At 48.3% G+C, this 14470-nt stretch overlaps 1 protein-coding gene across 5 annotated transcripts in view; it reads left to right on the forward strand.

Annotated features, from left to right (window-relative positions):
- Nucleotides 1–8405, forward strand: part of LOC144785799 (uncharacterized) — a 672618-nt gene extending 664213 nt beyond the window's left edge. For all 5 annotated transcript variants that reach the window (XM_078664619.1, XM_078664623.1, XM_078664622.1 and 2 more), the window contains exon 7: nucleotides 6566–8405. In XM_078664619.1, the coding sequence (XP_078520745.1) occupies nucleotides 6566–6658 (93 nt within the window). In that variant the 3' untranslated portion in view covers nucleotides 6659–8405. The remainder of the gene's footprint in view (nucleotides 1–6565) is intronic.
- The last annotated feature ends 6065 nt before the right edge of the window (nucleotides 8406–14470 follow it).

Genomic DNA, 14470 nt, shown 5'->3' on the forward strand with positions numbered 1-14470 from the left:
AGCCTCTCCTCTTAGAGATTACCCGATTTGGTGTTTTTTCTGGACTCCACATAAACTGGCACAAGTCCCTCATTTTTCCTCTCACCCCCAGTACCACCAAATGGGACTGCCCGTTCCCACTGGAATGGTGCAGTGAATCGGTCAAATACCTGGGAATACATGTGCACCTCGATACTGTGGCCATTGTTAGGCTAAATTATGGTAAAGCGTTGGATTTCCTCGAGGATCAGATCGACCGCTGGATACGCCTTCCGTTATCCATGGCTGGTAGGATCGCCATTATCAAAATGATCGTGCTCCCCCGGTTCTTGTACCCTTTTATCAATATTCCGATCCCCCTATTCTTCTCCCAACTACATTCCCTACTTTTGCGGTTAGTTTGGGGAGACAAGAGTCCACTTGTTTCCTGGAAGGTGCTTACACTCCCATATGAAAAAGGTGGCCTTGGTGTTCCCGACTTCTATTTGTATTTCCTGGTAGCGCAGGGTTAATTTGCCTATTCCTGGTTCCACCCTGATGCCCGTATACCATATTTAAAACCTGAGGCCGACCTGGCACTGCCGACTCCACTACCCACGGTCCTGCCCAAAGGGGTCCCCCGGGACCCCCAAGACATACAAACAGTTTCATCCACTTGTTGGGCGTGGGACAAGATGCGGAGACTACTGGGACTAGCAGTATTGTATTCCCCCTCTCTACCCCTCCCTAACGCGCACTGGCTCCCTATAACTGGGGAGACTGTGGTTAAACAGACCTTATCCAAATTCAAAATCGGTACTATTGGTGACCTCTTCCCTGATGGTCATGCCTTTTCCATGGCGGAAATACTCCGCTTCACAGATCGCACCTTCATGGACTCCTTTGTGCTGACCAGATTGTTATCCATGATGCGCGCTGCGTTTCCCACATTCCCACTTGCCCCTGACGAGGCCCTCCCTCTATCCCTTATCATGCAGGACCCGCAGGGCACGCATTTAGTTGCCAGATTATACAGACTATGCAGCGCTGCCCTTCCTACACTAGATGCCAGGGTGCACGCGGCGTGGGAGGAGGATCTGGGTAAACCTATAACGGACGACCAGTGGGCCCAGTGCTGTAGTGCTACACGAGAGGTTTCGATAAATAGCAGACACAAACTCATTCATTTTAAGTTCCTCCGCAGGTTGTATCACACACCTGCATTGGCCCACAGGATTGACCCTGACCGATCACACCGATGCCCTAAGTGCAAAGCCCCCCACGCTGACTTTGCCCACCTTGCTTGGACTTGCCCCTTGCTTGGCGACTACAGGTCTCAGATTCATTTCACATTCAGTCAAATACTCGGGATTCGCCTGATTCCCACACCCGAAATAGCGCTTTTGGGTTACGTTTTGAATTTCCCACGTCCTACCCGCAAACTTGCTGCATTGGGTTTTCTGTTAGCTAAGAGAGAAATCGCTTTGCTTTGGTGTGCCAGGCGACCCCCTAGCTTGAAATCCTGGCTTCGTAGTATGGCCTGCTGTAATATCAATAGTGTGGAGTATTCGACTATGGTCCCTGCCCCTTCGCGCCCTTTAGACATCTGGGGGCCTTATCGCACCTACATTGACAAGATCACAGCTGAGCGCCAGTCCCAGCTGGAGAGTCAGGTGGTTCCAACGGGAGTGGGTTGAGGGATGTCGCCTGCCTCCCCTGACAAATGTAAGCTACCATTCTGCTGTGGGACCTAGGGGCGCTCCCCTTGATACGGTGAGATTGCATAGCCGGAATGTACACTTGATCACCTTCATGTCTCCTGCTTCATTTGTCATTTGATTCAGTTTCTGCTCCTCCCTGACACGTCTTCTCCTTTGGTTTGAAACGTCCCTGTACTGTCATGTCATCTTGCGCTCCCCATGACCAAGATGTCTTCTAATAGCTATGCTATGTGTGCCTTGTTACCTACATGCTGTACTGGATATGTCTTACTGTGTAACTCAAACTGCAAATGTGATTTACTACGTGTTTTGCTTACTATTATTTGGGAAATGACAAATAAAGTTTAAAAAAAAAAAAAAATCTACAAAACACTATCCGAATCCCCAACATCCAGAATGCATTACCAAACTTTTCAGGAATATCATAAATAGTGGCATTTTTTTGCGAGCAGTACCCCTGCGCACCGGTAGGTGGCATAGTTCAGCTCCGTTTGGCGTTGTCCCCGCCGGTATTAATATGCCCAGTGCCTATATAGGCGCCACCCCAGCGTGCTGACATCAATTCTTTTCTTTCCAGGCCAGTCAGTGCAGATCTGGCGAAAGCTACCCCTAGTCACTTTTTGACTAGCCTTTTCTTTACTTTTATCGAAGTGTTTTGAGAAGTTTTTCTCCTGGTATTGTTGGGATGTCATCTCAGAAGGCTTGCTTCAAACCCTGCGGCTCCTGTCACAGATTGATGTCGGTGACTGTTCACACCTTATTTGCCTCTGGTGCCTCGGTGTGACCATGACATGAAAACCTTTAGCTATTATCGCGCAGGCCTTGAGAGAGTGGTCCCTCAAGTTCCTGGCGGCTTGATGTAGGACTTATATGACGTTCTTGATCCCGATTGAAAGGAAGGTCCTGGGATCTGTTGTGGAGCCCGAAATTTTGATTGCACTGGGTCCCACCGCAAGAAGAAGAGCAAGAAGTCCAAGAGGTGTTCCAATTCACCTTATCCATCGGCCAATGAGACGAGAGAGTCACCATTCAAGGCCTGACTCTGTGGTTGAGACAGTGCCTGCGTCGGCACTGTGTTTTCCTGAGTTTCTGGGAGCCGAAGAGACCCCCGCCTAACTCAGAGTTTTGTGAGGCCATGTGCCTCATAGCTGAGTGACTCATTCCTGCCGGCGTACCTTTGGTCCCCACAGGTTCGGGAGGGGACCCTTCTGATCCCACTCCAGCACCTGCAGCGCCCGTTGGACCCCTTGGATCCACAGATGGATCCGGAACGGTGCCGGTTATAATACCTCGGCCTTCCCTAGCACTGGTGCCAATGTCGACGCTCCCGGTGTTGCTGGCTCCCTCTGGCGGTGCCTCCCCCATTATGACCTCCAACACGGAGTCATAGGGGCGTTGCCCAATGCCGACTCTGGCGCTGACTGGATCCATGCCTTACAGGCTGGAGCCTAAGCCCTAGTCCTATGGGTTAGGACTCTGGGAGGATTGGGAGGGGTCGTGGACCCTGAGGAATACCAGCCTTTAGACCCACAAAAGGGCTGGTGTGAGGGCTTGGCAGAGGCCAGTGAACTGGACACTTGTCCAGATACTGGCATGCTTTCTCCCTCTACCATTACTATGGAGGAGGGAGCGTCCTTTGCAATGGTGGTGAGAGGGGCAGGCAAGGCCCTGGACCTTAGCCTGCCCTCAGTGGCAGTCAAGATGAACATCTTGACGGAGTTGCTTCAGCCGAGAGTTTCCCCCTCAGAACCACTTCTCCCATTCAATTCAGTCCTCACATACGTCCAGCTTGGGACCTGGTCGAAACCTAGTACAGGGGCTCCTGTGAACAGGACAATTAGCCACCACCCCACCCCCTGGGTACCCAAATTTCCTCACACAACACCCTATCTCGGAAAGATTGGTGGTTCAAGCCTCTACCTGCCATTTTAATCCTGAAGCATTCCATACTACCCCACCAGATAGGGATTCCAAGAGGCTAAATACCTTAGGGAATAAGAGGCTTCTTCCAACATCCTGGCACTTTTTGGGGCCATTACTCCCATGCTCTATGGAATTCTGTTGCGCAAGCGCTGTCAATGGTCCCAGAGAAGACCCAGGCCATATTCTCCCAGACTGTTGCCGACTTGAGAGATGCAGTGCAGCTAAGTTCACAATCAGATGTGGATTGGATACCACCGGCTTACTAGGCAGAGTGGTTTCCTTGAATTTGTCCTTGCGGCGCCCCACCTGGCTGAGAACAACTGGCTTTTCTGGGGATGTACAATCATCTCTTATAAATCTGCCCTTTGATGAATCCCATCTCTTCTGAGGCAGAGCGGATTGAGCACTAGAGGAGCGCTTTTAGGACTGCAGGGCTGTGGGGAGGTCATTGGGCCTTTCCATGGCCTCTCGCCACCCCCAATCCACCTTTCACTCCTTTTGTGGTCATGGAAAGAGCTTCCAGTCACATCTGTACCCTCTCAACTACCGCAGCACATGCTTCCCAGCCTGTGTGTGGCCAAGGACGCGGTACCCACAGACCTTGTGCATCTGGTAGTCAGAGGTCAGGCCAACTCACCCCACCCCCAGCAAACACAGCCTCCAAACCCTTATAATATGCCCTCTTATCATCATGGGAACCCAATGGGAGGCAGGATATGCCATCCCTTGTCCCACGGGAGGTCTATAACATCAGACCATGGGTTCTCCAAATTGTCCGGAGAGGATATTTACTCCCCTTAGTTATTACCCTTCCACCTATGCCACTTGCTTGCGACAGGTTGACAGAGGACCGTCTCTCCTTGCTCTGCCAGGAATTGAAGGCTCTCTTGGCCAAGTGAGCCATTGAGAGGGTGCCGACGCCAGAAGTAGGCTGTGGTTCCTATTGCTGCTATTTCCTGGTGCCCAACAAGGATGGAGGCCTTCGTCCTATCCTAGACCTGCGCCGTCTCAATTTCTTCCTCATGACGGAGAAGTTCAAATGTTCATGCTCACTCAAGTCCTGTATAACCTGGACCCAGGAGACTGTACAGTGACGTTGGACTTGCAGGTCATATATTTCTACATTCCCGTCCTGCCTACCCACAGGCATCACTGCCGTTCATGGTCTGCCATGAGTACTTTCAGTTCGCTGTGCTCCCTTTTGGCCTTACCAGCATCCCTCAGGTGTTCACTAAAGTGGTGGTTGCAGCTCATCTGCGGAGATCAAGGGTGTCAGTCTCCCCCTATCTTGACGACTGGCTGTGGTAGGCAGGCTCGCCCCAAGCTGTTATCTCCCAACTCCAGACGACGGCAGACCTGCATTTGCTGGAGTTCCCTATCAACGTGCCAAAGTCACACCTGGCTCGCTGTCAGACACTCCCTCTCACCTACGATGTTCTGGAAATTGTGCAGTTTTGGGCCTTTTCTCTAGAACGGCGAGTCTAGGATGTTCAGGCCATGATACTGCTGTTTCAGCCTCTATCCTGGATTTCTGTAAGACTGACTCTAAGGCTGTTGGGCCTCATGGCCTCCTGCATCCTGCTTGTGGCACATTCCCACTGGCATGTGCAGGCTCTGCAGTGGGACCTGAAGTTGCAGTGGGCGCAGCATCAGAGGAATCTCTCCGATATGGTCCAGATCTCGGAGGGAAATGCAAAAGATTGGCGGCAGACCTCTCTCCCTTCCCCAACCAGTTCTGAGAGTGGTGACAGATGCGACACTCCTGGGATGAGGCAGCCATCTGGGAGAGGTAGAGATCAGAGGTCTCTGGTCTCCGGCAGAATTGGGGCTCCACATCAATCTACACAAGCTCTAGGCGATCCAACTGGCATTGAAGTCCTTTCTACCCTCCATCAAGGGATGGCTAATTCAGGTGTTCACGGACAACACCACCACTATGTGGTACTGCAACAAACCATGCGAGGTGGGGTCGTGGTCCCTTTGTCAAGAGGCTCCCCCAATCATTTAATATGTAGCCCCAGAGAGGTAGTGGTCCGTGGGGCACGGAGGTCCGGCCGGCAGCCCCTAGCCCCCGCTTCTTGATATAATTAGCCTAGAGGTGGTGGGGGTCCCCAGGGTATTTTTGAATATTCCCAGCATGCTCCTGGGACCTGACCCACCTGGGGTTACAATTGAAATGGTAGACCACAGCGATATTCACAAATATTTTGCGAAAATCACCCTGAAATTTGAAAAAATGCTGTGGTGGGGTACCAGGGTAATCCCAAGGCTCTGGAGTCGGGGTAATATTACCTTGCCCTCTTTTGCTTTTTTTCCTGTTTTTTGTGGGGCTTGGCTGAAGCTGAGTTCAAGGTCGCTGCCAACACTTCCTGGTTGAAGTGCTGGCAGCCAATCAGAGCTCTGCATTTTCCTGTACAAGCTCGTTATTATTCTCGAATTAGCTGCGGGCACAGATATCCTTATTTGGTTTTCGTCACATTTCTCAACAACTTCTGAGCGGATTTACACTAAATAATAAAAAAACACAATCTGCATACCAAATGCTAGCATTTGGTGTAATTCCGTCCAGTGTCTAAAGCTCCTATGGGAATTAACATGGGAAACATACTTTTTTTTACCCCCTCCTTTTTCTCGGGCCCTCTTGATGAATCATCCGGAAACTTTCCATGCATAACTAGAATCACCTGTGTACTTTTTGGGGGAAAATTTAGCGAAGGTTCGTCAAAGGGCTCTAATGAAAGGCAAGTAAAAAAACGCTTTTTCCATGGAAACATTGTCCTAACTATAACTATCTACTGGTGATCACCTGTAGGTTATATATATATATATATATATATATATATCCTTACTTTTATGTTACATTTTGCATTTTCCTTTTTATCAAATGATTTCTCAACTACACATATGCTCCAATTGATATTCCATCCTTTAACCCAGTATCCATTTTCTGTTTCCATGTGCAGCCGTCAAGCTTCCTGCGCCACCTCTTGCGAACAGGCCTTGTTGCAGCCTTGGGAATCATCGTCTTCTGGTGGGGAACCAAGCAGCTGGGCTGAACAGCCAACTTCCACTCTCCATATGTCTGTGCCTCCATTTTTACCACTATTCCTCCAGCTCTCACCAAAGCAGGACTGGGACCTTCGTGACAGAGACGTCAAATTATTTGCTGTGGCCCCCTCCCAGCGTCCCCAACCACAAAGCATTCTGAAGGAACTTTTGATACTGACAGCCTAGCTTTTTGTTCTTCAAATCAGACTGAGTCCTCTTGTGTGACGAGAGGAGCTGGGGATGGACAAATATTGCAAACCCTTTTTATGGTGAACATTTCTATTCAACTAAAACACCACTCTTGTGACTGACATTCTTGATGTGGCAATCTGACATGATTCATTGTGCAAGGAGGCTAACATTGCTGCTGATGAAACTAGGCCTTCAGGGCTTTCCAAGGCACCGGTACTCCTAGAGAGAGCAGGCTGGTGACCCCTGCACCCCGAGCATGCAAGTAGACTCCACCAAGTTGATTGCATGTTAGGTCTTCAGGCAAGTCTTGTTTTGACCATATTCTCTTATTGTTTGGTAACAGATTAGTGATTAGAGATTCCTCATAATGATATAGGCTAGGAAATTCCCTGCAGGTGGGTTGATGCATCTCACAGCATAGACAGTTTCAGGTACCAGCAGTTCTGATGCCAGCCCATCCCGATCAATCACTGTGGTATCAAATGCCCCACAGATAGGTACTGAGGAAGAGGCCGCCAACTGGTGCCTGTTGGCGAGTAGGCCATTACAAGGGATCTGGTACCAATAAACATGGAAATGGAAGAGCTATGGGTCTTCTTAACCAACAAATCAGTTGGAGGCTTAACCTTTAAACCCCCATCCTAAATACTCAAGTTTTAAAATGCCTTAAAGTGAAGCAACATGCCCTGTGATAAGGTACTTATCAGAGACCAGCATTCAGGACTTTTTCGAAGGAGCCTTCATAGATTTAAAGGGAAAGCCTTTTAAAGTAGGTAATTGATTTCATATCAACGTCATCCTTTCCTGTGCCCAACCATGACTCTTAGATGTATTTAGCAGTGTAGCAAGCACTTTAGGTCAGAGCCCTCCTACTTCCTGTGATGGAGTGACCTATGACCTCAGAGGTTACTCAGTCTACAGTGAGTCAAAGGCCGCTCAACATGACTGGAAGTGAAGTTGCTAGGCTGGGCTGTGACCAGTCATTTCAATGTGTTTTAAAAATATTGCTAGGGCAACTAAAGAAGTAAGAAACAGCCTAGCTCTTGTTAGGTTGCTAGGTAGCGACTTAATGTATGTTTTAAAAATGATTGGAATTCTTTTATCAGCATGGTCACTAAACCCATGTAGTGTGGGAAATGGATTAAAAAAACAGGTAAAAAGAGGACTGTCACAGTGACCTAGTAAAATGTGCTCCACTGCCTCTGGAAAACGAAATCAACGTGGGCATTTTGTGGCCGAAGAAAAGTTTGTCGCGGACCTCCTTCATGTGAAATGACAGTGATTTCCAGTGGCTTCGGCAGTGATGAGATCAGCACACGACGACGACGACTAGTTTGGCTTCAGTGGCTTGATGCAGTGGCCTCTCATTGTAATGCCCATATTTTCTCTCTGTCCATGTGGATGTAATGGTCTATCACTGAGGCCTCTTATTGTAATGCCCATCTACTCTCGCTGCCCGTGTGGATGTAATGGTCGATCACTGGAAGCCGTTATTTGTTGTTTCCTTTTTTACTTTATCTCGAAAGAGAAAAATCATCATGACAATGAAATGTTTCCATTTCATATCTTGTTTATTTGTTTGTAGTTGATTTTTTGGTAAGGAAAAGTGTTTCCATCTCATGCTGGGATGTAAAAAGGACAAAAAATAGTAGCAGCCATCTTGCAAAGTCCCCGCGCTTAGGTAGGGCGGTCATGTCATTTCATCGTAGAAGTATCAGTTTAGCAGTGACCAATGGGCTCAAGTCTGTATCTAATGTTTAAAGCGCTATGCCCTGGCTTGCTCTTGCCCACCCTAGCCCACCCGTTACCTTCTATGGCCCTGAGTGTGCATGGTCACTTGTGGTTCTGCAGCAACAATCAAACATGTATTACAATCTACACCACAAGCTGTCCGAACAGTGCCAACACCCATATTCTGTTCAACCAAATTTACGTGACCCTGGCCTGAAAACCGGGACTAGGAACAAGGTGTGTTGGAAACCTCTAGTAAATTACTACATTCTGGATTCTCCTGCACTGGATCGTTCATAGTTTATCATGAGTTAATTCTTCCTGTCATCACTTTGGGATTCCAAGGTGATAAATGGTGAACAATCATATAAAATGCCACCTTGTTCAGTCTACTCACCTTATTCTGTGACCTAAACTGTGGCCGATGAGGTCTAGAGCCTTTGAACTGTAATCTCCCCAGAGGCTTCCACAGTTCGCATTTTCTATCTCGTGTCCGTTCACAGAAACCTATTCTTGATTAAAACAGTATTTCTTTTGACCTTTCTCGAGAGTAATCTCTTTCTCGCCCCTAGTTACTCCATATAGAAAACTTTCTTTCACTATTTCTGGGAGGCTTATCCCACAAGACATTGGATTTTATCAGTATGGCAGAGACTCCTATAAATATCAAATAAATCCCTTATTTTTTTAAACTTTTTTTTATTGCCACACTGCACAGATATTGCATTACATGTTCTCCATACAGTTTACAATGTATCATTGGCAGGCTTATTATTAACATGTTACATCACAGCAATCTACTTGGGAGCCTGTATGCTCCGCTCAATAGTTTAATTGTTGGGAGCATAACAGCTATTCAGTATTTGAAGCCTTTCCCGCCCATGAGAGATGTGTGCAGCAATATTTATCAAAACTTATAACAAGAAAATTAAAATAACAAAAGACACCCTGGCAGCCACCAGTGGCGGGACCGCTTCCCATAGGAAATGTATATAAGACACCTAGAGCTGGGCTATTGGACGACCAACATTATTTGTCTGAGGAAGCAGGGTGTGATCTGTTTTGTGTCGCCTGCAGGAATAAGAACATTTTTGCAGGTAACCTTCACATTTAGTGCTTTTAATGTTTCCCCATCACATTCCTCATAACTGTGACATTTGTAAGATCTTCTAAACAACAACTTTAAGAGATAGCAAAGATTATTTTTGATTGATATTTATACCTGCAGGATCCTCACCAGTAAAACAATCCCAGGTAACAGGCTGGATCCGGACACTTCAAAGCTCTCACTATGCTGGATGCAGGCAGCTGCTTTTTATCAACACCAGAAGTCTGGTGCCTTCATTGTAGCCATATATCGTTCCCCCCCAACACAAATTCAAATAGTACAGTACAATATCCCCCCTAAAAAATCTGGGATTACACCCTGTAGAGATTGCAAGGGACAGAAATCCATCTCTGATCCTCCTACCATTTACTACTGGTGCCTGGGATCACGCCAGGACTCCCGGGCCTGTTCTTCTTGCCACAGCATGCAGCCCAAAACCATTAAAGAATGCTAAGCTAAGGTCTTTCTGGTCAAGGCCAAGGAGGACAAATATAATAAAAATGCTCTAGGCATTGTCCCAGGTCACCATTCTCTTCGTCTGGAAGCAAAAAGAAGAAACACAAGAAGTAGACCAAGGACATGTCACCCTGTTGTCTCCAACCCCCACAGGACATTTGTCCTTGGAGCCACAGTTAGCCGACCTTCCCCCAGAGGCTCCCACCCTGAGCAACCCTGCTCCAGTGTCTCCACTGGACCCAGCATCCGATAGGCCTCCGACACTGGATTTTGTGGCTCCGGTATCAGCGCCTCCCAACGCCTCATTGAGAAAAGATACAGAAATTGACTTCATTTAATATTCAGCACTGATTTGGACCCGCTAGACCTTAGTCCTGTAAGACACTGGTGAAGATCTTCAAGGGGTATTCCAGGGTCTAACCTATGCTCGTGGATTGGACACCACCCCTCAGCTAGCCATGGATTTCCCCTCTGCCCCCCCCCCTACACCAGAAGTGGTCTCCTTCCACAAAAGTATGCTTACGGCTGCAGAGGTGTTGGACCTACAACTCCCAGCTACGGACACCAAAATGAATATCCTAACTGAGGTGCTTTTACCATCGGCCCCACCAGCGGAGCCATTGCTCTCTTTTATTGAAACCATACTAGACCCAGTTATGGGAGAAACTGTCTTCAATTCCTACAGTCAACAGATTAGTGGCACATCGCTATTGCCCTGCACCAGGTGACCCACCTTTCCTCTCTGTTCACCCTTCTCCAGAGAGTCTGGTCATTCAAGCTGCAGGCTGTGGGCAATCCGGAGGAACCTTCCCAACTACCCCAGCTGACAGGGAATCAGCATCAGCATGGGCCTCAGCTCAATTAATGCCAACTGTCTCCTAACACGTTTCAATGATGCTTTGTGGGATATAACCCAGATGATAGTTTCTTATGTACCAGATGATATGTGTCCGCACTTCCGCAAAGTAATACAAGATGGTCAGAATGCCTTCTAGCATATCATCAAATCAGGGTAGGATATAGTGGATCCTATCATCGTCCACTCCCCTGGCTGGCTCAGGACCTCCAACTTTTCACCAGACATCCAAGCAAATCTGTTGGACCTGCCGTTTGACGGGGGCGTTTATTTGGAGATAAGGTTGATTCAGCCCTGGAACGTTTTAAGTCCAGTAAGGCCACTGCTTGCTCCTTAGGCTTACACTTGCCTTCTCCCACAAGAGACTACCATCAGTTTCAATGCTTTCGAGGGTTTCAGAAGGGATTGTCCCTTTGGCAGTGCCAGCCATACCAACCACAGACTCAACAATAGTCAAACCTGCTGTATAAACAGTACTGAGGCAAAGCTAGATAAAGAGGCCGTAGATCTTCCCTGCAGACCTACTCCCCCACACCACCAGTGAAGCAGACCAAATTTGCTTCCCCAAACCCATTCGGAGCCTTGAAAGGGGGTGTGGTGGGGGTGTCTATCCCTCTTTATCCCATCCTGGCATGGTATTACTTCAGACCAATGGGTTCTTCAGAATGACGAAAGGGCTTACTCCCTTCCTTCAGGCTCCATTTGCAATTTCCCCTTCACCTTCTTGGGGTCCCCCACCCCCCTTACCGCCGTGCCATTTTGCAGCAGTCAGTGGCAGTTCTTCTACAGAAAGGAGCAGTGGATTTGGTCCCGGAACAGGAAAAGGATCAAGGATGCTAGGCACGTTACTTCCCGCTGTCCAAGAAGGAGAGCAATTTATATCTGATCCTAGACCTCAAGGACCTGAAGTTCTTCCTCAAGAATGAGAAGAGCAAAGGCTGACCCTAGCACATGTGCCACTGGAGTTGGAACTTGGCAACTGGATGGTTTCACTCAACATGCTGTACTTCCACACCTCTATCCTGCGGGCACATCGGAAGTACTTGCTGTTTCTGATGGGTTCCACCCAATACCAGTTTGCAGTATTTCCCTTTAGCTTGTATCGCCACCTCGGGTCTTCACAAAGATGATGGCGGCTTGTCTCACAACAACTGGCTGATCAAAGCTGGTTTTCCAGAGGTGGTTTCAGGCAGTCTGCAGTCAATTGCATCCCAGTTGTTTGAACTGGGCTTTTCAATTAATGACCCCAACTCTCACCTGCAGTCCTGTTCATAGGGTCAATACTAGACTCTATCCTTCTCACTCCTTTTCCTCCACCACAGGGATCAGACACATTCAGGAAATGATTCCATCTTTCCAGCAAGATGTGACAGTTCCTGTCCTGAGAGTCCTAAGATGCCTAGGTCACCTGGCTTCCAGCATTCTTTTAGTCACGCAGTCACTTTGGCACATGGGTGCCCTGCATTGTTTCCTCTGAAGGGAGTGGCTGCAGTAGAGGGAGACCTGTCGGACTACATATTCCCCAGCGCTACAACAGTCGTAACTTGGCAGGCAAACAAGGTGCACCTGATCTGAGGGATGACCTTCACTCCCCCTCCAGCGGTGTCCACTGTAATTACGGATGCCTCCATCCTAGGATGGTGAGTCCATCTGGAGAATCTGGCCTTTGGTGTCCACAAGAATAGGTTCTTCTCCTCAACCTGTCACAACTGCTGGGGCAATTTTGGCTGGCATTCAAGGCCTTGCTTCCTTGCATCCAAAGTTGGTCTGTCAAGATGTTGAAGAACAACACAACAGCTATGTGGTCCATCAAGAAACAAGGAGGAGTACGCTCTCACCTCCTTTGCTTTGAAGCATTCATACAGTGGTCTTGGGCACACCACCAAGGGCTATAGCGCACTGCCAATAACCCATCGCAGTCTCTGAATGTCAGAGACGACAGCCTGAGCTGGTGTTATCTTGCCGATGACGAGTGGCATCTTGAGCTGGAGGTATTCCAGGATATCTTCGTCCAGTGGGGCACTCCTCAGGAGTACTTGAGTACCTCTGAAAATGCTCAGTGCTGGTAGTTCTGCGCCCTTTAGTATCCATCGAGGGGAGCATTAGGATACCCGTTTTAGCTGAGGGGGAACTTTCTGCTACATTACATGTTCTCACTACCCCCATACCCTTGATTCCTCGAGTTCTGATCAAATTTCGTCAAGACTGGGCTCAGGCTATTTAATTGCTCCATACTGGCCAATGAGAGTGTGGTATGCATACTTTCTGATCTTCTCAACATGCCTCCCAATGTGTCTACCATTTAGGCTGAACCTTCTCTCCTAGTCGGGGGGGAATGGTTCTGCACCCCAGTCTCTGAGGACTCCATCTACATGCTTGATGATTGAGCGGGGACACCTGAGTTCCTTTTAACTGCCTTCAGAGGTAGTGGACGTCATATTATTAGCATGTCTCCCCTCCAACAAATCTGCTTACGTGGGCAGAAGGACCAACTTTCTTTCATGGTGTGTGGTCATTAATGTATGAACAAAAACCAAGTAGCATCTCCTGACGAGATGTCCCCCTGTGCACAGCTCAGATCCCACCTCGTGGGTAATCATTAAATCATAATGTTCGAGGCATGTGGGCTGCTGAATTCATATCTGTGCTTAGATCGCCGCCTAGTGTTGGGTCCGGATGATTGCACAATGTTGTCCTGGAAGAGTCTTCGAAGTATCGCGAGATAGGTGGCTCCTCCCCTGGACTACAGTGCGCATGGGCATCCTCTCCATCCTCAGATTGTTTTTTTCCGCCATTGGGTTCGGATGTACTTTCCTTTACTCGAAGTTCGGAATCGAAACTACACTTTCTAAAGGCCAAAAGGCCTTCGGTATCGTCGGTATTGTCTCGAATCGGTGCCGACAGCTTCTTTACAAACTTTATTCAACTGGGGACGTCGAATCGGGCCGCGGGCCTTCTCGGCGCCACGCGACCAGTCGTCGATGGAACGTAGCCCATTTAAAAGATGCCCTCTTTGTAACTCAAAATACCCACATATCGATAAACACCCTGTATGTAACAAGTGTTTATCTCCTGAACATAATGAATCCGACTGCCTAGCCAGTGCCCAATTTCGTTCCAAAAAGACACTTCAGACTCGACGGGCCGCTAGGCTAACCATGCAGAAACCAGATCCGGAAAATATCGTCGACGACGAAGAAGATCTTGTCGAAGCCGAAGAATATGAACAACAGTCGGATCAAGATTCGGAGCATGACTCCGACTACTACATCGACGACGAAGAAGACATCGTCGAGGTAGGGGACGACGAACAAGGGATCGAAGCCATAGAGGACGACTCCAGTGATGAAACGGGGCCAACCGTGAGTACGGCGCCCCATACCTATACCTCCATGGTTCCACAGGCTCAGGTCGAGGCATCGCCACAAGGCCTTAGCCAAGATCTCGAAACACATTCTATAGCCCCGCAATACAGCT

This window comes from Lissotriton helveticus, chromosome 10 (genome assembly GCF_964261635.1).
Source record: "Lissotriton helveticus chromosome 10, aLisHel1.1, whole genome shotgun sequence".
In the NCBI taxonomy this organism is placed as follows: domain Eukaryota; kingdom Metazoa; phylum Chordata; class Amphibia; order Caudata; family Salamandridae; genus Lissotriton; species Lissotriton helveticus.